This window comes from Nesoenas mayeri (genome assembly GCF_963082525.1).
Source record: "Nesoenas mayeri genome assembly, chromosome: 20".
NCBI classification, from domain to species: Eukaryota; Metazoa; Chordata; class Aves; order Columbiformes; family Columbidae; genus Nesoenas; species Nesoenas mayeri.
The window spans coordinates 1,963,275-1,985,728 of record NC_137569.1 but is presented as its reverse complement, the minus strand read 5'-3'; the positions used below and the strand labels follow the sequence as shown (position 1 = coordinate 1,985,728).

The 22,454-nt window shown below is 40.3% G+C and overlaps 1 protein-coding gene across 7 annotated transcripts in view; it reads left to right on the top strand.

The window, feature by feature from the left end:
• The window catches only part of USP32 (ubiquitin specific peptidase 32), a 52,423-nt gene that overhangs the window by 11,021 nt on the left and 18,948 nt on the right, over positions 1-22,454 (top strand). For 5 of the 7 annotated variants that reach the window (XR_013923092.1, XM_080357022.1, XM_080357023.1 and 2 more), the window contains exons 2-14: positions 3,674-3,801; positions 4,860-4,965; positions 5,555-5,673; positions 8,699-8,858; positions 13,777-13,908; positions 15,385-15,492; positions 16,267-16,382; positions 16,761-16,823; positions 17,669-17,752; positions 20,018-20,079; positions 20,201-20,303; positions 21,018-21,210; positions 22,220-22,395. Coding sequence is in view for 6 of the 7 variants with exons in the window: in XM_080357022.1 (XP_080213148.1) it covers positions 3,674-3,801; positions 4,860-4,965; positions 5,555-5,673; positions 8,699-8,858; positions 13,777-13,908; positions 15,385-15,492; positions 16,267-16,382; positions 16,761-16,823; positions 17,669-17,752; positions 20,018-20,079; positions 20,201-20,303; positions 21,018-21,210; positions 22,220-22,395 (1,550 nt within the window). In the remaining variant the exon portion in view is untranslated. The remainder of the gene's footprint in view (positions 1-3,673; positions 3,802-4,859; positions 4,966-5,554; positions 5,674-8,698; positions 8,859-13,776; positions 13,909-15,384; positions 15,493-16,266; positions 16,383-16,760; positions 16,824-17,668; positions 17,753-20,017; positions 20,080-20,200; positions 20,304-21,017; positions 21,211-22,219; positions 22,396-22,454) is intronic. The other 2 variants (XM_080357026.1, XM_080357025.1) reach the window with 1 other exon arrangement.

The following is a 22,454-nucleotide window of genomic DNA, read 5'->3' as shown; positions in this document are numbered from 1 at the left end:
TTTACCTCTTTGAAACTTTTTAGCCTTGCTTTGGTTCTTGACAACTTCATAGCTGCAGCCATTAAGTCACAATAAAGACTAATGGAAAAAGTAATAAAATCTCCATGTATAACTAGGATGAAGGTTCCTGGGGGAAATATTGAGCAAGTGATTACAGGCAAGATAATTGTCTGGTTAGAAAATTATATGCCCTGTGAGTTTGATATTGAACCTGTAAAATTATCACTTAAATATCAAAATATTAGAATTATTAAAACCCAAGCTGGAAGTCAGGAAGAGCCTGAGGAAGGTGAGTTTTGCTTGCTTTCTGCAGGATGATCGAGTTGTCTGTTTTATTCAAATTCAGGCTTGGTTATTTTTAGTAGAGAGTAAATGCAGTGTTATGCTGATGGTTGCAAGTTATTGCTTACTTGGTATACTTGAGATCTGCAGGGCTGCGTTGGCTTTGTTTTAATTATTTTTTTGAAGTGACATTGGGAATTCAGGTTTTTGTACCTGGATTTGTAGAGTACTGCGGGCATTTTGATGCCCATAGTTCAGGGAAACAGTATCAGCCCCTACTAGATACATTGTAAAATGCTTCAGTCAGATGAGATCAAAGTTTCTTGACCCTTCACCTTAACTGAACTTTTTATCTTCTGTTTTTTTCTTCCTGTTTACGCAGTAATTAGTTTCCTGTTTTGATTTTCACCATTGTCGATACATTGTGGTCTTCTGTCTTGATTTGGCGCTGTTTTTTTTTCTCCTGGTCACCCGTAAACTAGAAGAAATAATTTCTGTTGATATAGCCAAATGAAATGTTTTAGGCTTTGGAGACCTAAAGATTTTATCAGGTTTTTGGTGCTGTTACTGCTGCTCATACTAATGGAAGTGGTGATTTGCACGTTGCTTTTGTGATTCTGCTGTGAACAGAGGTTACCAAATCACTGATGTTTTTTCAACAGGCTTTGCTTTAATTAGATGAAAGAAAACAAATACACGTGCTGTTTGTGTCAAGTTAGTTACAGATGAGTTAATTGGCTCCCAGTTTGTAGCAGCCGTGGCAGATTAACTCCTCCTACCCTCAGTGAAACTATTGGGATTCTGTCCTTGGCACTGATTAAAGCAGCTCCTCAGTAGTAGTTTATTGCACTTTTACAGAGTATCTTAGATCGTTTATCAGACATCTGCCTGATGCAGAGTAGAATTTACATTCATTTTAGTGTTGAGACATTTAAGACGTGAAGATTTAAGTGTCTCTTGCCTGAATGTCTTGGGCAGTATTAAATTTCAAATGCTATACCTTTATTCTTTGCTACAGCAGATAAGTGTGTGCTTTTGAAAGCTGCGTTTTGCATGATTGTGCTTGAGTTTTGAAGCGCAGGGGAAGAAGCATTGGAAAGGAAGGTATTTTTTGTGGCTGGTCCAACTTTCCTAATAAATATTAAACAGGAATTTAAAGTGTGTTTATTGTGCTCACTCTCATTGCACATGTCACAGGCAAGGTACATAGTAATTATGTCGTATAAGCTGTAATAAATCCATTAAGCCTGGCTGACCACTTCTTTTAACCTTCAGAAGGAATGGTTTTTTCTTGCAATGCGTAACGTTGACACGTGAGCAGTTCCATCTTATGTAGCTGTGCTTGCTTGTGAATTTTGGTGCACCTGTAAATCTTTGAACTTCCTCGCAAGGTGGCTGGAGTGCAGCCACACGCTGGGAGATGGGGAGATAAGCTACTGGGTTGGTTCTTGCTTTAGGTGCACGGTGGTGGCTGGTGCCAAGCAGAGCCTGTGGTGCGTGGCAGTTCTGTTCTTGACTGCAGGAGTGTTCCTAGTGTTGCGTCTTTTGAAAAAATAAAGGTAGATTTTAACTACTTTCTTACAGCCTTTCTTGTCTGCAAAACTGGCCAGAGCTCTGCTGTAAGGATGATTTCCGCCAGCATAGTTTAGTTACACAGAACTTAAGGTACATCTAAGGATGTACTTCACTGTTACACAATGGGTAAGCAAAAAGAACAATATCTGCTGCCTCAAGAGAAATTGTGCTGCATACATTATTTATGTATACTGTTTGGACTACAGTTTTTATACAAAACAGACTTTAGATTTGAGTGTGGTTGATTGAGCTTCAGGTAGAGTTTTGTTCTAAGAGGAAAACTCCAGGATGACTTGGTGATAAATACGTGGAGTGAAAGCGGTGGAAAGGGGCTGGTTTCCAGCACAGGATTGTTTGGAAGGCATTACACAAATCATTACCTGGACAGATGTGAGGTGAAAAAAAATATAAGGAGTCATAAATCCATATAAACAACATTAAGTTTAAGTAACACTGTTAAACTAAAAATATCCTCGGCAGTTGAATGAGCTGAAGGTTTGTTACAATTACTGTAAGTTGTGGTGACATTTTTAGCTGAGGTTGCATGGTTTCATTTAAACTTTATTAAACAAACTGGAGCTCAAATATTCCCTGGAGAGCTGGAAGCAGCACTAATCTTCTGTTAAACTGTCGTTAACTCCACTGGAAACCATCCAGCCAAGGTAACGTAGAGGAGGTTTGTATTAGTGAAAGTTGCCTAGGAAGAATGACATAGTCTGTGATTTTTTAATGAATGAATGAATTGAAACGTAGAAGGTTTAGAGACAGTACTGGATTAAACTCAAAGTGTTCGGTTTTCTTTTGGCTGACAAAAAGCTTGACAAGCTTTTGGCCATGCCATTGTTGTTTCTGTCTGGCTTGTTATATCAAGGAAAGGAAAATGCTTTACTGTAAATGCAGTGAAGTAGGTACCATGTACGGCAGCATTTCTTCTGGCCTCGAGATGGTCAGTCGCTCTTTCTACACCACACGGTAACTTGCATTGGTCCAGGTCACGGTGTGTTCTCTGATTTCTGACAAAGGACTTGGTTTGTTCAGTGAGACGCTTCGCTTCTACACTTTGTTAGAAAGTTGCTGTGTGCTTGTAAAACCCAAACGCAGGGGCTGCTTTTCAGGAAGCTCTTGTGCAAGTATGAACGGGACGTCATCGAACTTCTCACACTTACAGATTGTGAACAAGTTTGAACAGGTTTTAGCTGACAATCAGATTCTGACTGTGCAAGAAGGTCTTAGGTGAAGAATTACATTTATTCCAAAGTTTAACGGTATTATTTCCATTAAATTCATGCTTCATTGTACTGTCTTATCAGCGTGTAAGTGGTGGTATTTTTTTTATATGGAACAATAGACTGGTTGCTAGATGAACCTACCTGAAGCATGCTGCTGGAGCTGCTCTTGATAATATTCACCACTGTTGGCTACAGATTGTTTCTCTGGCTTATATGCAATATAAAATTGATCATAAAGCAAGCTTATTTGCCTTTTGTGTGACGATAATGGTGCTTAATTTAGAACAAATTATAATACGCTATTGTAGTCAGAGAAAACTTAGGCAGTGAACTGTTGTAATAATTGATGTTAACTTTAGGTCTACCTCACGTCTCTTGTTTTGGGAAGATTAGGTTATTAGATCTCATTTGCTATTAGTCAGGTTTTCCCGCTATGGAGGTGAAATCATGCATTTAATTTCTCTCTATCTTATCATTGTAAAGGTAAAATATAAGGTGTATAGGATTTGGAGGGTCCTTAAGCCATTACATTTCTGCGACCTTTTTGCTGACCAACTATGTTTTTCCTCTCTACTTTCTCAACACAGTTACAGACATAGAGCTAAAGCGACTGAAAGATGCTTTCAAGAGAACCTGTGGACTCTCGTATTATATGACTCAACAGTGCTTCATCAGGGAAGTTCTTGGCGATGGAGTTCCTCCAAAAGTTGCTGAGGTAACCCAGGAACTTGCTGTTTTTCTGGGCAGGCATACGCAGTTGATAACATACATCTGTAGATGTGCGCACCCAAATATGCCTGCACAGATCTACGAGGTAGTTTAATTTCTTTCTCTTTTTCATACAATACCACAATGTACGTTGAAGCCGTTACCCCTTGTCCTACCATTGATTGTCACCGAGAAGAGCCTGGCTCCATCCTCCTGACACTCACCCTTTAGATATCTGTAAACATTAATGAGGTCACCCCTCAGTCTCCTCTTGTCCAGCTCCAGAGCCCCAGCTCCCTCAGCCTTTCCTCACCCGGGAGATGCTCCACTCCCTTCAGCATCTTTGTTGCCCTGCGCTGGACTCTCTCCAGCAGTTCCCTGTCCTGCTGGAACTGAGGGGCCACAACTGGACACAAGATTCCAGGTGTGGTCTCCCCAGGGCAAAGCAGAGGGGCAGGAGAACCTCTCTGACCTACTGACCACCCCCTTCTAATCCACCCCAGGTACCATTGGCCCTCCTGCACCTCTTCTAGTTGGCTCCTCCGCCCTTTGCATCAGAAAGTTATCTAAAAAAAATCCATCCTGCACACATGCATGTTTAAAAAGTTATTTTCTTTCATAATGTGGCCCCTGTCTTGAGAGAGAAATTAAAATATTGTTAGCAGAGAAGAAAAAGATTAGCCAGACCTTCCCAATGATATCGTGCTCCATGTCAGTTCTAATCACAGCTTCTATTTCTGGGATCTTCTGTGTTATTGACCTCGCAAGCAGCGTACATGTCTGTGTCTTCCAGTTTTGTTTAGATAATGTGAGTAGGGAAGTGTGCGTTGCAAAAGGTTTAACACTGTGGTAGATTTACTTTTTTTTCTAAGCTTAACATCATAGAAAAAAAGAACAAAGAAAAGATTATTACTTGCTTCTGTAATATAGTTAACAGTTCAGTTTTTATGTGAGTATTCAAGTGCTTAACAGGAAAAATTGCAATGTATTCTCTCAGTATAAGTTGTTGCTTTTAGTTCTGACAACTCTGTTCTCCGTGTTGACTTGTCTGTTCTATTCTTCTAGGTTATCTACTGTTCATTTGGAGGAATATCCAAAGGGCTGCACTTCAATAACTTGATAGTCGGATTAGTTCTGCTTACAAGAGGCAAAGAGGAAGAGAAAGCAAAATGTAAGTAACGGAACTTAGAACATTAACAAAACAGAGGATAATGAGTGTAAAATACACTTACATAGACCAAACATAAACTGTGTTAGATACTAAGTCCCTGTTTTTATACGTAACCAGGGCATACGGTTGTCAGTATAGTAGGGTTTTTAGAAATGTTTAGCTGTATATTTTGAAATTCAGTGCATTTTAGTTTTCTATACTCAACCAAAATGAAATATTTGATAAGTCGTGAATGTAAATGTTAGGATCCTACAGAAAGACTGTTATTCACTGCGTGTGGGCAGAGGAAGGAGGATGGCATTGATATTTTTCAAAACAAGTGAAAGCATCTGCCTACTGACTTCTGTTGTTTTGTCTTCATTGTTAATCTGACTTGATAATATTGATTTTCCTTTTGATTAGTGGACAATGGTAAATTAAAAAGGAGACACTTCTTGACCTTAACCTTGTTGAGCTGCAGTGAAATGAAGTCAATCTAAGTTTCTAGTGCTTTAGTTGCACAGCTTTTGGCATTCTCAGCCAGCTGTAAGCCTAATATTTGAAGAATGTAACTACCGTAGTTGCTTAAACATATTCTCTACTTCTTCAGACATCTTCAGTCTCTTTTCTAATGAATCTGGGAGTTATGTTGTCCGTGAAGAGATGGAGAAGATGCTGCATGTGGTTGACGGGAAGGTCCCAGAGTCACTCAAGAAATGTTTCTCTGAGGTATTTCCTACAGCTCTTATCCTATTGCTTTTACAAAAAAGTGAAAAATTACATTGGGTAGTTTGTTTTTCTCTGAGACGCGTTTGCTTGTGCATGTCTGGGAACAAATTGACCTTGTTTAAATTGGGCAAAAGCTCGTCATTTTTTATGTTGTAATATTACAAGTAATTTGTATTGATGCAAATAGCAGCTTGGTATATAAGTGTGGGCATTCTCCATGCTGCTTTACCTTCTGTGCTAGTTTGATGGATACCGTTCCCCAAGGATAATCATGTTGTCAAGTGAATTTAAATACTAATACTGTTAGTGGAGTTTTATTAATTAGCGCAGACATTTTATTGCAATTGGGGAAGAAATCTAGAACATAGATCTGAGAGGGGAAAGAAAACCTGCATCCCAGATTTAGAAATGCCTGCCAGCACTGGTTGCTTAAAAAATACTAGTTTTATAGCATTACTTTTGTCTCCCTGTGCCTGCCAGGACCTACAACATTTATTTATACTTTAGGCTGTTTGAGAGGTGTAATCTTTATGAAGCTTGCTGAAGTCGTTCTCTAAACCAGGCTGTCGTTACTTATTCACAGCTATTTGTTTGACACTGGGGATCCTGAAGAACTGTCACGTTTTTGTGCTTTGCTTGCTTCATTCGGTATCAGAGGACTACAAATCAGCAAAATCTAGTCATTGTTATACATTCCACTGAAACACTGATCGTTTAGAAGCTTCATTTGTGGATATTAGATTACTTATTACCTTAAATTTTATTGTATTCTATTGAAGATGACTTTGGTTATGGGCACTGGCTGAGGCAGACGCCTCTAATCTGGCAGGAGCATCATCTTGGCTCTGTGGGCAGTGATTACATTCTTCATTCTTGGCTGGAACCATAAATCATATGTATACTGCAGGCCGGTTTCTGGAGCTGACCCACTTCAGTATTTCCTATTTATAATTTCCCGTCAATATGGCGAGATGAATTATACCCTAAGAGTTAATTGCACGCTGTCCAAGAAATCCAGAAATACTTTATGAAGACTTGCAGGAAGAGAAGTATCAATCTGGCCTCATACCATTTTCCTGCTCAAGAAAATGCTGTATATTGATTTTTCTTTTAAAATGAAAATAGTGTAATAACCCACTTAGCAAAATTTACTGGGCTGTTAATCATAGCCGGTCATGGCTGCAGAGTGAGAAAGTTTAATGTTTCTGCTGCCGTACGGCGGATGAGTTTGTGCTCTCTAGAGTCATGTTTACAGGTACTTCTCCAGCAGTTCCCTGTTTAACCACGCAGGTCTCCTGGCTCCCTTCCTTGACTTCCTGTGTGTCGGGATGCTCTCATCTTGTGCCCGGTAGAAACAGTCCCTGAACACTAACCAACTCTCTTGGGCCCCTTTACCTTCCTGCAGCCTTGCCCATGGCATTTCCCCCAGCAATTGCCTGAAAAGGCCAAAGGCCAAGGAAGTTAAAATCCCCCACCACAACCAGGGCCTGTAACTGTGAGGCTGCTCTCAGCTCTCTGTAGAGGCCTCATCAACTTCCTCACCCTGATCTGGTGGCCTAGAATAGACACCCACAATAGTATCACCCTTGCCATGCTGCCCCTTAACTTTCACCCATAGACTCAACTCGCTCCTCATCTATGCCTGGACAATACTCAATACATTGTAGTTGCTCTCTCACGTAAAGAGCAACTCCACCAGCACGCCTGGCTGGCCTGTCTTTCCTGACAAGGACACAGCCATCCATGCCCACATTCCAGTCGTGTGTGCTGTCCCACCATGTCTCCGTAATTGCCACCAGGTCATAATCTCCTGCCCTAACACAGGTTTCTAACTCCTCCTACTTATTCCCCATGCTGCACACATTGGTGTGCAGGCATTTCAGAGAGCGAGCTCAGCACTCCGATTTCACCCCAGAGGCATGGGGGTCCTCCCACCCCTCACGAACTCTAGAGTGATGCCTCACTGATGCAAGCCCAGCTACAACCTCATCCCCCTTTGAGTGTAGTAAAAGCTCTCCAAATGAGCCCTGCTAATTCCTGGCCCAGCATCCTTTTGCCCCTGCAAGACAAACCTTTCCCACGTATCGCTGTTTGGACTGGTGTCTTGCAAAACCAGCCGTTATCAAAGAACCCAAAGCCCTGCCGGTAGCACCAGTCCTGGAGCCAATTGTTTACAGACTGAGATTTTCTATTCCATCCCATATCATCACCCAAAACTGGAAGGAGGGAAGAGAAAATCACTTGAGCCCCAGACTCTTTTACCATCTGTCCCAAGGCCTTGAAATCTTTCTTCATTCCCCTCGGACTGCGGGATGCAGCTTCCTCCCCATCTGTCTGGAAGATCAGCAGTGGGTAGGAGTCAGTTGGGCGCACCAGGTTGGGGAGCATCCTGGTGAGGTCCCTGATCCAGGGACATCCAGGGCTCCAGGTAGACTGTACACTTCCCTACAATGAGGGTCAGCTCTGCAGATCGGGCCCTCCGTCCCTCTCAGAAGGGAATTGCCTACTACAATTACCCTTCTTTCTTTCTTATTTGAGGTGGTCTTGAGGCATGGGGTCAACTGCCTCGTTCTATGTGACCTCGAAAGTGGGCCTTGCACCACATCCTCACCTACCTCCTCTTCAAGAATGTCAATGATTTTATAGCACCTGTCATTTGGCACATAAGAGCTTTTATCTATCATAATAAATTTAAGTTCATAAAATAACCACTGTTATTTTGAGTTGTAAGCAACCATTTTTCTTCTGATGCCCTTAACCTGAGATTCAGAGTAAATGACTTTCCGAAGGCCACATTGAGTAGGTGGCTGAAATGCAGAGAGAGCTGAGGAGTCTGATTTCCCTCTCAGTGCTGTATTGCAGAAAGAAATGGAAAACCAGGCATGGCTCCCAAGAAAAAAAAGTTATTTTAGTACTTATTTTTATAGATCGTCCCAATTCTTGTTCATGCAGCTGGATGGTTCCTGTTTACTGGTACTGAGAAAGCAGAGAAAAACAGTTCATATTTTCTTTTTTGTTCTTATAGGGTGAAAAGGTAAACTATGAGAAGTTCAGGGTTTGGCTGTTGCACAACAAAGATGCTTTCACGTTTTCCCGCTGGCTGCTGTCTGGAGGTGTGTATGTGACACTGACCGACGACAGCGATACCCCCACCTTCTACCAAACCCTGGCTGGAGTCACACACTGTGAGTAAAGCTGTAAAATGAAAAGTAACTTGTGAAACTTGCTGGTGCAATGATGAGTTTCTCGACTGGGTCGCAGCGTCGCCCACTCCCGACTCAACCTTTAGACCCTCCTGCCAAGCCGTGCCTCCTCTCACACTGTGCTTCCCATCAAACGTCTTGAATAATATGTCAGAGACGTGAAAAATAGCGGTGATAAAAATAGTGAAAGTTATTAACATTGATTTAGAAACAGACAGCGAACGTTTTATTGCAAAGCATCAGTGACTCCATTTAAATTTGCTTAATGAACCAAGGTAGCAGGGAAAAAGGGAACTCTGATTTTTCATTTGTAAATAAGATTTTTTTTAAGTGCAGATGGCTTTAATTATATTTCTCAAAACATAATTAGAAATGAAATTTTGAAGTTCCAGAAAGTCGCACACACTTGCTGCTTTTAATCAAATTTTGTTCCATTTCACTTAAATCATAAATATGAATCATTTCATCTGAATGCTACCAAAATAACTTAAGTTCCCCTTGGACCTTTGTTCCTAAAAACCAGTTTCAGGAATATGGGTCTGTCCTACACCTGAGTACTGACCAACTAGCAGTAGTTGTGATTTTCTCAGATATTGAACAGCACTGTAGTGGAGCATGTAAATTATCCTAAATACTCCCCCAAATCATTATACATCCTTAATAATTATGAATTAAACATTTAATCTTCTCTGGTACTCTAAGTCCAAGCGGGCTTATCTACTCAGGTTTTCAGTCCTTTTCTGTGGGGAGAATAGTCCCATTTGTCAGAGGAGTTCCTGGTTTCAAACTGACAGACCACGTAATTTGTGCTGCTTTGTTATCTGGTTCCTTGTTAAATAGCATCCTAATTCTGCTTTGAATTGAAGAGGCTCTCTTCTGTTGCCTGAAAAAAGCATCAAAATGCTCTTTTTTCTGACAGCTCTTATGTACTGAGGTGCAGTAAGACAGTATGTAATCAGTATGATGATTACATTTTAGAACACACAGTTACTGCTAATTTAACATAATCAATGAGAGAAGCCCTGGACAACCAGACAACATGGTTGGAGTGGAAGAGTTTTTGAAACATGATACAGCTCAAACTCAGTGGTGTGGAAATAACCTGTCAGAGATGGATTTATAAACCTGTAGGGCTTTATGGTCAGATGAAGATGTGAGTATGTAAGAGGAAAGTGAAATGAAGAGATCCCATAACTTCACTCACAGTAGAAGGCTGTCTGGATGTTAAACGCACGTTCTGTACCTTCCCACTTCAGCTGTGGTACCGCTCTTGACACATCACCTCTTAGCGATGTATGGAAGGCCGCTAGAAGACACTTCTGAAGATTTTGGATTTATTAAAAGTGCCTTTAGGACCACATTTCATTCTATGCTCTTTTTTTTTCCCAAATGCCTGAACACTTGTGCTTTGAGAGCAACCATGGTGTCTAATAACTCTTCTGTATGGGTTCCCATCTTAAGGCACTGATAATCTATATTCTGCTCGGTAAACACCTGGGTAATTGTGTCTGACACACACAAAGGTCTTGGTTGAAGTTACAATATTCCCTTCTCTGTGTGTCTGCTTTTTAATTAGGGAAAAAAAGAAAAATATGAAAGATTACAGCAGACTAGGCCAATAAGAAGCAGCCTCAGTGTCACTTAATCTGCATCTTGCCACTTCGTTATCCTCTTAGCTCCCAGGCTATTTTATGTCTTGCAACGCAGCCTCTGTGCCCACGTCCCAGAGTCTTCTGTGTGTTGATTCGAAAACATCCAAAAAGCGTATTTAGTCAGAAATGCCGTTTGTTGTTCGGTGGTTGGGTCTCTGGTTGTGACTCAGCCGCGATGAAGAGCTCGGTGTGCCGCTGGGGACGGGGCTTGCGTGCAGGATGTCATGGTAAACAGCAAAACAAGCCGAGGTCCAGGTAAAATGTTTGGAATATGGTATGCTTCTACTGCTGCGAACCAGACAGGATTGTACCAATAGGTGGGTAAAAATTACATCTCTAAAATATATTGAAATACATAGTTAATTCTGGTGTTGTAAAGGATTTAGTAGATAGTGCCTGAAATGAAAACACTGGGTTTTTTTTTTTCTAAGACAGAAGAAAATTCATGGCTTGCTCCCTATGTAATATTTAAGAAGGGTGTGCATTTCATGAAAATAGCATTAAAATGAAGGATGCTTTTTTTGTAGTGTTTATCGCTGCCATGCAGCCTGATGGTCAATCACAGTATGGCAGATGGTTTAAAATTAACTCATTTACAGTAGATTTACGGTTTCTCAGTTGCGTATTTTTGCTGAACGTGTTTGTTTACCTGTTCTTCCTTCACTAGATGAAGACTGTGGCTTAGGTGTGCTTGACATTATCAGTCTAATTCTCAGAGGACTGAACTATGAAACATGACTCGTAATTATTCGTACCTGAAAGGTTTTCATATTTCATATTTTCATATTTCATAAAATATTTCATATTTTCATATTTCATAAAAATTTCATATTTTCATATTTCATAAAATATTTCATATTTTAATGGACAAGTGATGAGGGAGACATAAAATAGCAGATAGTAGTAAACTGGTAGTATATGCTTAAATTTCACAGGTGCGTAATATCTCCATGTGACCTTGAATAATTGTTTCATATATTTAGTTGACAAAATGAACATGTACTTGGCCTAGAAAGCTGGTCTGTTTTGATGGTTTGGACTCTATTGTATACAGTCATCTGAAGTTATTTGAAATTTGAACTACAGAATGAAAGCCCAGTTCTCAGTTTCTGTTGTGATCTGAACAGGCATTAGGAGTAAAGTTTTAAGGTAAAATACTTTGTCCATATAAAACCTCTTTAGAAGAAGGTGGCGTTTTCATAAATGTTAGTATATTTGGATAATAAGTACAGTCTGCTTTTATCACACTTGATTTAAACTTCATCAACTAATATTATTATGTGTATATATCATAAATTGCAAGTTTCCTTTTAGTTTACATTTACTGAGGAATAGATGGTGCGCTGCATATACCGAGGTTGATTTATGAGATTCACAGAATGTTAGGGATTGGAAGGGACCTCGATGGGATTGGATGACCTCATGGTCATCCTGCTGTCCCCAGGACCCCAGGTCCCTTTCCCCTACGCTGCTCTCTAATAGGTCATTCCCCAACTTACACTAGAACCTGGGGTTGTTCCTGCCCAGATGTAAGACTCTACACTTGCCCTTGTTCTGTTTCATTAATACGTGCAGAACAATCACTCTGGAGAAATCAAATGACGTAACAGTTGGCTTTTCAGCTGCGGGGTTAAACTTTCACGTGTGCTGTAATCCCATAAGTCTTTCTCTATTTTATGTAAGTGAAACTATTGCAGTGGGCTACAATTCCATGTTATTGTGAATAGAAAACTGCCTTTTGTCACATTTTGTCACTGTTACCAGTGTAGCACTTATACCAATACTTATGAGCTATTCTTTTGAAGATTACTTGAAAATCCTTTGGTTTTTAAATGACCATGTAATTGCAACCACTGCTTGGCAGAAAGGCATATAAGTTGCTTTCTGATAACCCGTCTTTTCTGAGATTAACGTAAATGCTTTGCCATTTTAGCGCTGTACAAACTACCTGTGAAGTACAATTTAAAAAGCAGAGTACAACTGGCTTCTGCTGGAGATACTTGAGAATGTTTTATTTTGCTAGAGACCATTTCCATTCTTAATTACTGAAGATAAATAACGCACCTGCCAGTAAGAGCAGGTTTCTGCAGATGTACTCCCCACAAAGCCAATGGGAGCTTCCTTCCACGTTTAGAATATTCTCAGTGTTGCGTCAGTTCAAGAATGAAGCGCAACTGGCACGTTTGTTGTTCTTCCTAGTCACAAGGGTAGATTACAAGGAAACAAACTGATTTACATGCTCCTACTCAAGAGAGTTTGCATAATGCTTTTGTATTTGCTAATCAGAACAATAATGTATATGTGCGATTCTTGTAAATGTCAGTACAAACATGCCCTTTATGTGCAGTTGTTTAGGTGCTATAATGCTACTGGGATTCTCTTCCTGTACTTAAGGTGCTGTCTCATAAAGTGGCTTTTACCTTTCATTGGTTATTTTACTTTTTGTTTATTTCTGTTCTTGGAACTCCACGAGTGCGCTTTGATTTCCTGCAGAATGCTGGTACTTCAGTCCCATGGCGTGTCCCACAGCCCTGGAGCTGCAGCGCTGGGTGTCCTGCGGCCATGGGCTGCCTGCCCATGGACTGCACGTACAGAGGGAACGGAGGATGTGTTTTCACTCTTTCTTTGCTAGTTAGACACTCTAAAAATGTTTTGCAGGAAGATGCAAACCCCTTTCACTCCTCTAGCTACTTCAAATATTAATATTTCATAATTTTTTTTCCAATTTTTCTCCTTATGAGGGTATCGTGTAGTTTGTGGTGCATTGCGTGATGTGTCTGCTGGGTAGTTACAAGTAGTAAATGCTTATTGTAGGTTACCTAAGTTACTATTCTGATTGAATTACTACTCCTGATGACAGAAATAGGAAAATAAATAAATAGCATTTCAGTTTGACATGTAACTTTTTTTGGGTCTCTGCTGTTCTTAAGCCTTATAGGATTATTATTGTTTCTGTAGACTAAACCAGGCCAAATAGCTCAAGTTAAACCTATTAGAAAGCTGGCGTGGATTTAAAGGCTCAGAACCATCTGGGAATGGGATCACACTTAGTGGGTCTTAATATAGACAGCTTTGTCATTACATATCTATTTGAGAACCAATTAATTTGCACTGACCTAAAGCACTGTTGTGGCACATTTGCATATGTAAAAAGGTTAAAAGCATTGTGGGAGAAGTTCATTTCTGTATTTTCTAAACACTTGTTGATGACGTGTTATTGAACTCCTTTCATTTTGTTGATTATACAGTGGAAGAATCCGACATCATCGATCTCGAAAAACGATACTGGCTGCTAAAAGCTCAATCAAGAACTGGACGTTTTGATTTGGAAACGTTTGCCCCCTTAGTTTCCCCTCCCATCCACCCGTCTCTGAGCGAAGGTACGGAGCGTTGGGCACACGCGCGAGGCGCTGGCGGTGCTGTGGCGTTCGGTGCCTGATGGCCACTGACACCCACATTGCAGAGGTTTAAAAGTGGGCCTGGTTTAAAATGTCTTTTAAGCTTTAGTTACAGAGATTCATTCCACTGAGTTTGGAATGTTCAAAAATGAGAAAAGATGCCTGAGAAGTCTCTATTTGCTGGGGAATCTGGGATGATGAAGGGAGCGATGCTTCTGTGTGTCGCGTTCTTAGTAGTTGTCAGGAAATACAACAAACGTTCTGTATAATTTGACTTGTCGTTGCTTAAAATTTTTAACTGTGTTTCTTAAGATTCTGTAATGACAAAATATACTGATATCCCTGAACAAGATAACATAGGAGACCATTTTTTAAATGACATATGTGAGTTTAATCTGTTAAATGACCATTCAGCATGCAAGTCAGAACGTTTGTCATGCAGTCAATGGAACCGTCTTCCCTTACAGTGTAAGTTAAGGAAGGTTTTGTTCAGAAGACTTGGTCAAGAGATTTATTTGTTGCAATACAGATGCATTAATAACCAAACCGGTCAAGTTGAAGGCACTCTGGTAGTAACTGGAGGTTGCGATTGTCTAATTGCCCTTTGCTGCACAACATAAGGACATTAAGTAAAATTTGATTTACATGCTAGTTTTTGTCTGGAGTGACAGCTTTTCGTCACCAGAGTCTCAGCTTTACTGACAAGTAAGTAGGAGATGGGAAATTTATCTGCAGTGGGTGCAGGCTGTTAGGACACCAGAACTTGTGTTTGATTCAATAGGGATGTATCCCCACATCCTTTTGCTCGTAAATGTGTTTTGTCTACTTAGTGATATAAATTCACTGTTGTGGGGAAACTCAAATGGTTTCTGGCCATTCTGTATGTCTTCTGTGGGCAGCACAACTGAGTCATTGTCACAAAGAAGAATTTATGGGGTAAAAAAAAGTTACATGTGCTGAATGAAGAGAACTCTTAAATCTTCCGAAGGCTGATAACTAAAACTCCTGACTCACTGAAGGCCAAATTCACAGTGGTACTCAATGATTTTCATAGGAGTTTCTATCAGGCGCTTTGGAAAAGCCAAATTATTTGGCATCTGAGTTACCTTTACGATTTTGGTCCTTTAGCTTTTGTGAAATTGCTTGTCCTGACCACACTGGTTTACACTCTATAAATCAGTCATGACGAGGAAGGTATGAGAATGGGACTGCTATTAGGATCCTTGTTTACCTCCCCACTCCACCCCTGCCTTTGTCGATCCGAACACCAGCGAGCTATTTCACCTTTAAAATTATCTAGGTAGTGCTTAACAGTCTTTATTGTACTTAGTAAGAATTAGTTATAAGTGTTTGTACTTTTCCTTGCAAGGGTCAACCACTACCCTTCCTGTCATGCTAAGTGTGATTGTCAGCTGTTCCAGCAGATGCTGTAACAGGAGATGCTTTTGTGGTTTGCAGGTTTGTTTAATGCTTTTGATGAAAACCGAGACAATCACATAGATTTTAAAGAAATTTCCTGTGGGCTCTCAGCATGTTGCCGGGGACCCCTGGCAGAAAGACAGAAGTGTAAGTATGCAAAATGTTAACTCTTCATTTTAGAGAAGTTTTCCAGTTTGAGCAATGAAGTTTAGTTGTTTCCACATTTTGGAAATTGTTTCCACTGAACAAGTGTGTGTCTGTGAAAGGCAACAGACTTCAAAAGTTAAGAAGCTAAAGGAATTTTAAACATCTAGGCTGCCTTTTATACAGGATGATTAAACGTAATTCTGTATATTTTATAACTGATCCACAGCTTTGTATACATTATCAACCTGTTTGCAAAAAAATACATTTCAGAATTTATATCACAGCGTTCTGCATTATGATGCAGAAGCATGTATCAATATAGAAAGTGCAAGCACTTATCTATTCATTATATATAATATAAAACAAATGTCCTATTTGATTGTCTTGTGGTAAATAGCACGTTCTGCCTTGTTTTACTGTCCAGTTTTCAGCTGGTTCCCTGCAAGGTTCTTATGTTTCAAATACCTTTGTTCCGTACTTTTCCAAAGCCATATTGCTGCAACTCAGGAGCTCTCGTTCACTGGAAATTTCCGGATGCACATATGTTCCCTACTATGTCACATCAGAAAACACAGCACCGAATTGCAGGAATCTACATTTCAGTTTATTAAACACAGCTGCTCCGTTTCCTCACTACCACACATGCATCCTGCCTCATCAAAACTGTCAGCACTAAATCATCTTCCTGTGACTCTGCAGACTTATATTCTACAAGAAAAAAACAAGAGTTGTCGAGTAGTTTTAACACAGAAAAGTAATTTCCTTTTCTCTCAGTTTGCTTCAAGGTTTTTGACGTCGACCGGGATGGTGTGTTGTCTCGCACTGAACTTAAAGAAATGGTGGTTGCACTTTTAGAGGTCTGGAAAGATAACCGTACTGATAAAATACCTGTAAGTTGTAGTTGGTTCTTTATGATTTTGCTCCTGTTTCTTAAAGTCATACTTCAAAAGTAGGAGTCTGAATGTTGGTTGAACGTGGTTTGGGTGCAACACAAGCTTCCTCAAACTGCCTTAGCAGAGCAGTATTGATGTAACTTACCTTGCGTAACCGAGACTTCCCTTAACCAAAGCGCAATGTCCGACTCTGGTGTCCACTGTTGCATATAAAGAAACCTCAGGTACAAAAGCACAACTGTCTGGAAGGACTCGGGTGCGAATTACGCAGAGGTATCATCAGCATTGCTATAGTTACATTTGTATTCTGAACACATGCTGCTCCAGCGAGTGCTGTGAGAATTTAACTGTTTTCTAATCCTTTTGTTTGTTAAGGAATTGGACATGGATTTGTCGGAAATTGTGGAAGATATTTTGAATGTGCATGATACCACAAAGGTAGGAATTTCATGTTCTTTCCTTGTCATTTTTATACCCTAGTATCTTCACTTGATTTATGAGAAAGTAAAATCTTGTGCTTTTTTTAAAGCAGAGATGTGTCAATAATAGAATCTCTTTCAAGAAATGTCAGTTTTTCTATTAAAATTTTCCACATTGTTCTGTGAGAGAAAGAATCACAGAACGTTAAGGAGTGGAAGGGACCTCAGAAGGTCATCCAGTCCAATCCCCCTGCTGGAGCAGGGGTGCAAGACTCTGCACTCCAGCTGGAACACAAACGGTTCCACTTAAATTTGAGAAGAAACTTCTTCTCAGTGAGGGTGACAGACACTGGCCCAGGCTGCCCAGGGGGGTTGTGGAGTCTCCTTCTCTGCAGACATTCCAACCCGCCTGGACACCTTCCTGTGTAACCTCATCTGGGTGTTCCTGCTCCATGAGGGGATTGCACTGGATGGGCTTTTGAGGTCCCTTCCAATCCCTGACATTCTGGGATTCTGTGTGATTCTGTTTTGTGTGGTTGCCCTGACCAGTCAAATTCTGCTTCTGCTGCTTTCATGGTTTGAAAAAGTCCAACTATGCAGTTGCGCATGAATCCGAAATCTGAATGATGGAGAGCACGAGCAAATGTCACCTGCTCTGCATAGTCGTCCTCTGTCCTCAAAGCTTGTTGGTTCTTCAGGTTGCATATGCTATGCTAAAACCAGATTTTTCTTCTTTCATTGGATCAATTTTTATTATCAGAGCGGTAGGTGCTAATTTTTGTCAAGCTACTGGTTTTATCATTTTAACAGAAATAGGTTAATGGTTTATGTTTTCCTTCCCCTTGCCTTCTCCCGTTGACCAAGCTGGGACACCTCACTCTGGAGGACTACCAGATATGGAGCGTGAAGAGTGCACTTGCCAACGAGTTTTTAAATCTACTTTTTCAGGTATGTTTAGAGGAAATTTAAACTTGAAAATTATGGTAATTAACTCATGAGCTTTTTGCACGGCCGGGAAGTGCAGCATCAGCATTTGTGTCACCATGCCTACAGTTTTGGCTCTTGCAGTAAATTACATGCTTTTGCAATTCCACGTTACCTTGACAGAATGATTCTGTATTTGATTATGTTCATATAGTGTATGGGCATGCCTAAAGCTCTATTTGTTAAAGTGAACATAGTGTACTGTTTATAAAATGAAAAGGAATTTTGAGTGTGTCAGCAGTTATATTTTCCATTAGAAAAAGACTATGTTCTTAAACAGTTGTTCTTGCAAATCTTTGCCAAGAAAGGGACACCAGAAATAAGAAAAGGTATTTCTAACTCTTTACTACCACTTTCCCTTTACATTTTCTATTAAGGCCGTCTAAGGAACCTTTCATGGCTTTCTTAGTGGAGCAGCCCTTGAAAGCTGGGATATCATATCACTATTGTGTTGCAGAAGCTGAGGATTAAGTGTGTACTGAATTTGGTTTTAATTGAGCTTGAACTGGATTTTTATAAATCCTTAAACCAGTTATATTTTAGCTGTGTCTCACTTCGTGCAGAAAATAACCCCTAAAGAGTATTCGCCTTCGCTGCAGTTTGTTCCTTACCCATTTTCCGTAGAGGCTGATACTTTGAATTTAAATAATAATCATCCTAATGGAGCCTTGAAGATTTGCCCTAAATTAGTATTCAACTCCAGCCCCGTATACCAGTCTCAGTTCTTCCAGGGAGGGCTGGGGAGAACCCCTGGGATCCATTCTCATCTTACCAGTGAAGCTTCATCAGTTACAGGGTCAGGTTGTAGCAGAAAAATGTTTCATCAGAAAGAAGCTGTGTAGTTTTTTTTCTAAAAAAGAAATTGTTATGAGAGCATACCGAATAGCAAATTTATCTTTTCTTTCTGCTAGATGTTTATTTTTATTTCCTTCGATAACTGTATCAAACGAAGCCCCCACGTCCCGTGCTGTGCAGGACAGTCTGCCTTTGATTTGTCTGAACGTTGGTTTGAACTGTCGTGAGCTTGTGTGTCTCCTGTGCAGACAGAAAAGCTGAGCGGTCCGAGGGGGGCACCTTGGAATGCTTGGCAAGAAATCGGTTTGTTTGCAGTGCCATTAGTTTGTATGAAGAACCTGATATTAGGACAGTGTTACATGAGTTTTGAAAGAAACACCGGAGCCAGCTGTGTTATGCGTGCTAGAAAATCTGTTGCTTCCCAGCAGCTAATGGCTTTTGTTTTATTCAGAATATGAAATGGTCTCTCACACTGTAATATAAATTTAAATAAGATATCTCGCCAGTCATTAGAAATCTCCAGCTGAGATGCAAATTGATAGCCTCAAAAGAGACGTAAGGAAAAGCCTGTAGATCATGTTAGGAGTAGCAGCCAATTTGAGACGCGTGTGGGTGAGGAGGTGGCTCAACCTCCTCCCACCATGGGAGGGGGTCTGATCCCGGCTCAGCAAACCCTGCCCTGGGATGGACCAGCCGGACACCGGACACCGCGCTGCAGCCACGGCCGGCTGGTTGTGTTGGGAGGAGTAGAACAGGAGCCCTCTGGGACTGCTGGCTTGTGCTCGGGATAACGCCCCACCCAATGGAGTAGCTGTCTAGGGAGTGGCGCCTTTTTCTTCTCTATTTCTTCAAAATGAAAAAAAAGAGGGGAAAAAAAAAAGCATCAGACATTCAGAGAACGTTCTGCAATTTCGAGAGCGTTTTCAGTGGTGACTGGTTGGTTGGACTGCTCTGAATTTCATGTGCTCGTTTTCCTTTCAGTCCTTTATGTAACCACTTCTCCCTGTTTTTTCCCCTTTCCTTTTTTTTTTTTTTTTTAAACCTTTAGCTTCCACCCTCTTGCCTTCTCCCAATTCCTCATTCCCTCTCTCCAGTACCTATAGACATGTTAATGTATATCTGATCCATGTCATCACTGTGATCTTTCATAGCGTGTCCTCCAGATGTGGAAATAATGAAAAATCATTTTCCGTTGGCCTTAATTTGCCTCGGAGCATTTGACAGTCTTGGTATCTTTGTCTTAACAGTGGAAACAGGTTGCGAACCTCATAGCTCAGAACACTTATTTTATTAGTGATTGGTCCAATTTTAGGTAATCTTTGCTATGTAATTAAGAACTTTCTCAAGAGTCCCACTACAATTGCTCTCTTCTTTCATTTACCTAATGCTTGTTTCACAGTGGTGTAGTTAATAAGAATAACTTTCTTTTTCCAGGTATGCCATATAGTTTTGGGGCTACGACCAGCCACTCCAGAAGAGGAAGGACAGATTATTAGGTGCGTGTTTTGCTCCGAACCTTAAATGGGTTTCAGAATCACCTTTTTGGTATTTTCAAAAGAAGGACTGTGATTTCTCCATTTCAACTGCTGCTTCGTGCTGTTCATTCTTCACATGCAGGGGCTGGTTAGAAAGAGAAAGCAGGTACGGCCTTCAGCCGGGGCACAACTGGTTTCTTATTGCAATGCCATGGTGGCACCAGTGGAAAGAATATGTCAAATATGTAAGTAGATTAATAATTTATACCGAATACGTGATTTATTTGTATTTGTGAATGTCTTGAAGAGAAAAGAGTGGGGAGCAAATGACTGCATAGCCAGTAATGCTTGAAATTAAGCATCTTCTGTCTCTTAGTGGAAAATAATTGTGCTGAATCACTGTTACATGATGAGCTTTCCGCTATAATTTCGTTAAACTGTCAGCTCCTTCTGGACTTTTTCATCATTCCTGTGTGCCAAAATACTTTTTTGAATAAAAACATGCTCTCACAATAGTATTTCGCTTAAGTATATCGATCCATTTGATGATAAAGCTACCTGTTTTGGCTTTAACTTTGCTTGGGCCACAAATACACACTGTGCCTTTTCTGCACAAAGAAAGGAGGGAATTGATATAATGTGATTTATAGGGAATGATGAGAAGTTGTCCAGTCCAGGCTGATCAAAGGAGTCCTACTAAAACCTTATGGTTACAGGGTGCCCTTTAATACCCTTCAACTAAAATATTCAGGTAAAAGCAGCGCTATGAATTTTACAAAATAAGGCATATTTAATAAAATGAAATTTAAGAAAATGTGTATGAGTTGGTTTTTTTTAAAGCTCATTGTCACATGGAAAAGTGGTCACACAGCCATGAATCTTGATGATTGGTTTGGCTGCTGCTATAAGTCTTTGATATTGGCTTATAATTAACTTTTCTACTTGCCTACCGATTTTAGGATGCAGACCCTGTTGTGATAGAGCCTTCATCTGTCTTGAGTGGAGGTAAGAACTCGCTCGTAGCTGCCGCAGCCAATACTTCAGAACAGGGAGAAGACAAAATGGGAGGTCTTAATTACTTCAGTGCAACAGAAGAAAAGTTTTCAGATAATATTTCTACTGCATCAGAAGCCTCAGAGTCTACTAGCAGCAGTAAGCATAACATCTTGTTTCCTTGGAGGTTTAACGTAGAACAGGTTTTGAGAAAACTTAGACACTGCATGGATTCCTCCAGGCAAAAAGCTAACGCGGTTTAGATTGCAGAAGTGGCCTACATGTGGACGTCAGTGAATTACTGGGGTTTTTTAGTCTGTGGTGGCTAAACAAGAAAGAGTCTTGTTTAAATAGCAATTCATCTTTTATGCTATGATTAGTTTTCAGAATTTTTTCTACGCCGTTTTTGTCCTATCACTTATTTTCTGAGTGCGTTTTCCGCCCCCCTTCACACTGAGTGGTTTCTAGCTCACACCTAGTTGGTATTGTTCTGTGTCTTGCAATGGGGTGACCTCAGATAATACAGAGGGAAGAAGCAGAATAAAAATAGGACAAATGTACTTACAGTTTTACAGGGCATGTGATTTAATTGAGTTTGTGCAGATTCTAGGAGATTGTGGAAGATGATATTTTAGTGATGATTTTCAGTCAGTTCTTGTGAGAATTTGAGATGATGTTTTTTTTTCTTATAAGACAGCTGAGTGTTGCATCTGGCATTTTAAATCTGTACCTTAAAACTTTAAGTTCAATATAAAGCAGATAAATTACGGTGGTCGTTCTTTGGGGTGGGGGTTGGGGAACAGCGGAAGGCCAGGAAGGGAGACAAGTTGTATGTAGGATTTTCGGGAGTTTGATATTTGAACATCCAGACAACAAGCAAACGTTTGCTCATGCAAACCTAGTTAGGACGGTTTAAACCAGTATTTGTCTAAGTATCTGCTTTGGTATTTGGATCTCATATATGCACTTCTTTATCTTTTCTGGGAGAACTGATTTGTCACTCTGTAGTCTGGTAGAGTTGCATGTTTTCTTGAGGTGTGAAGTACAGCAAATTTCTTCAACAACAATTTTTAAAAACAACAACAAATACAACAGTTTAACTGATTTATTTCTGTTACGGACTCATGAACTGAAATAGAGATTTATTTTTTCCTTGTATTCTTTTCAGATACTCTGTACCCTGGCACACCAGGGACTGATGTGTGTTTTGCTAAGCAGCATAATACTTCAGACAATAATAACCAGTGTTTCCTTGGAACCAATGGGAGTAATTTGCTACAACTTAATCCTCAGAAACCAGGAGCTATCGATAACCAACCCCTCGTAACACAAGAACCAGTGAAGGTAAATGCATCTCAATCATGTGAATACAGGAAAAGTATCTTTTAGCGTATTTTCATCAC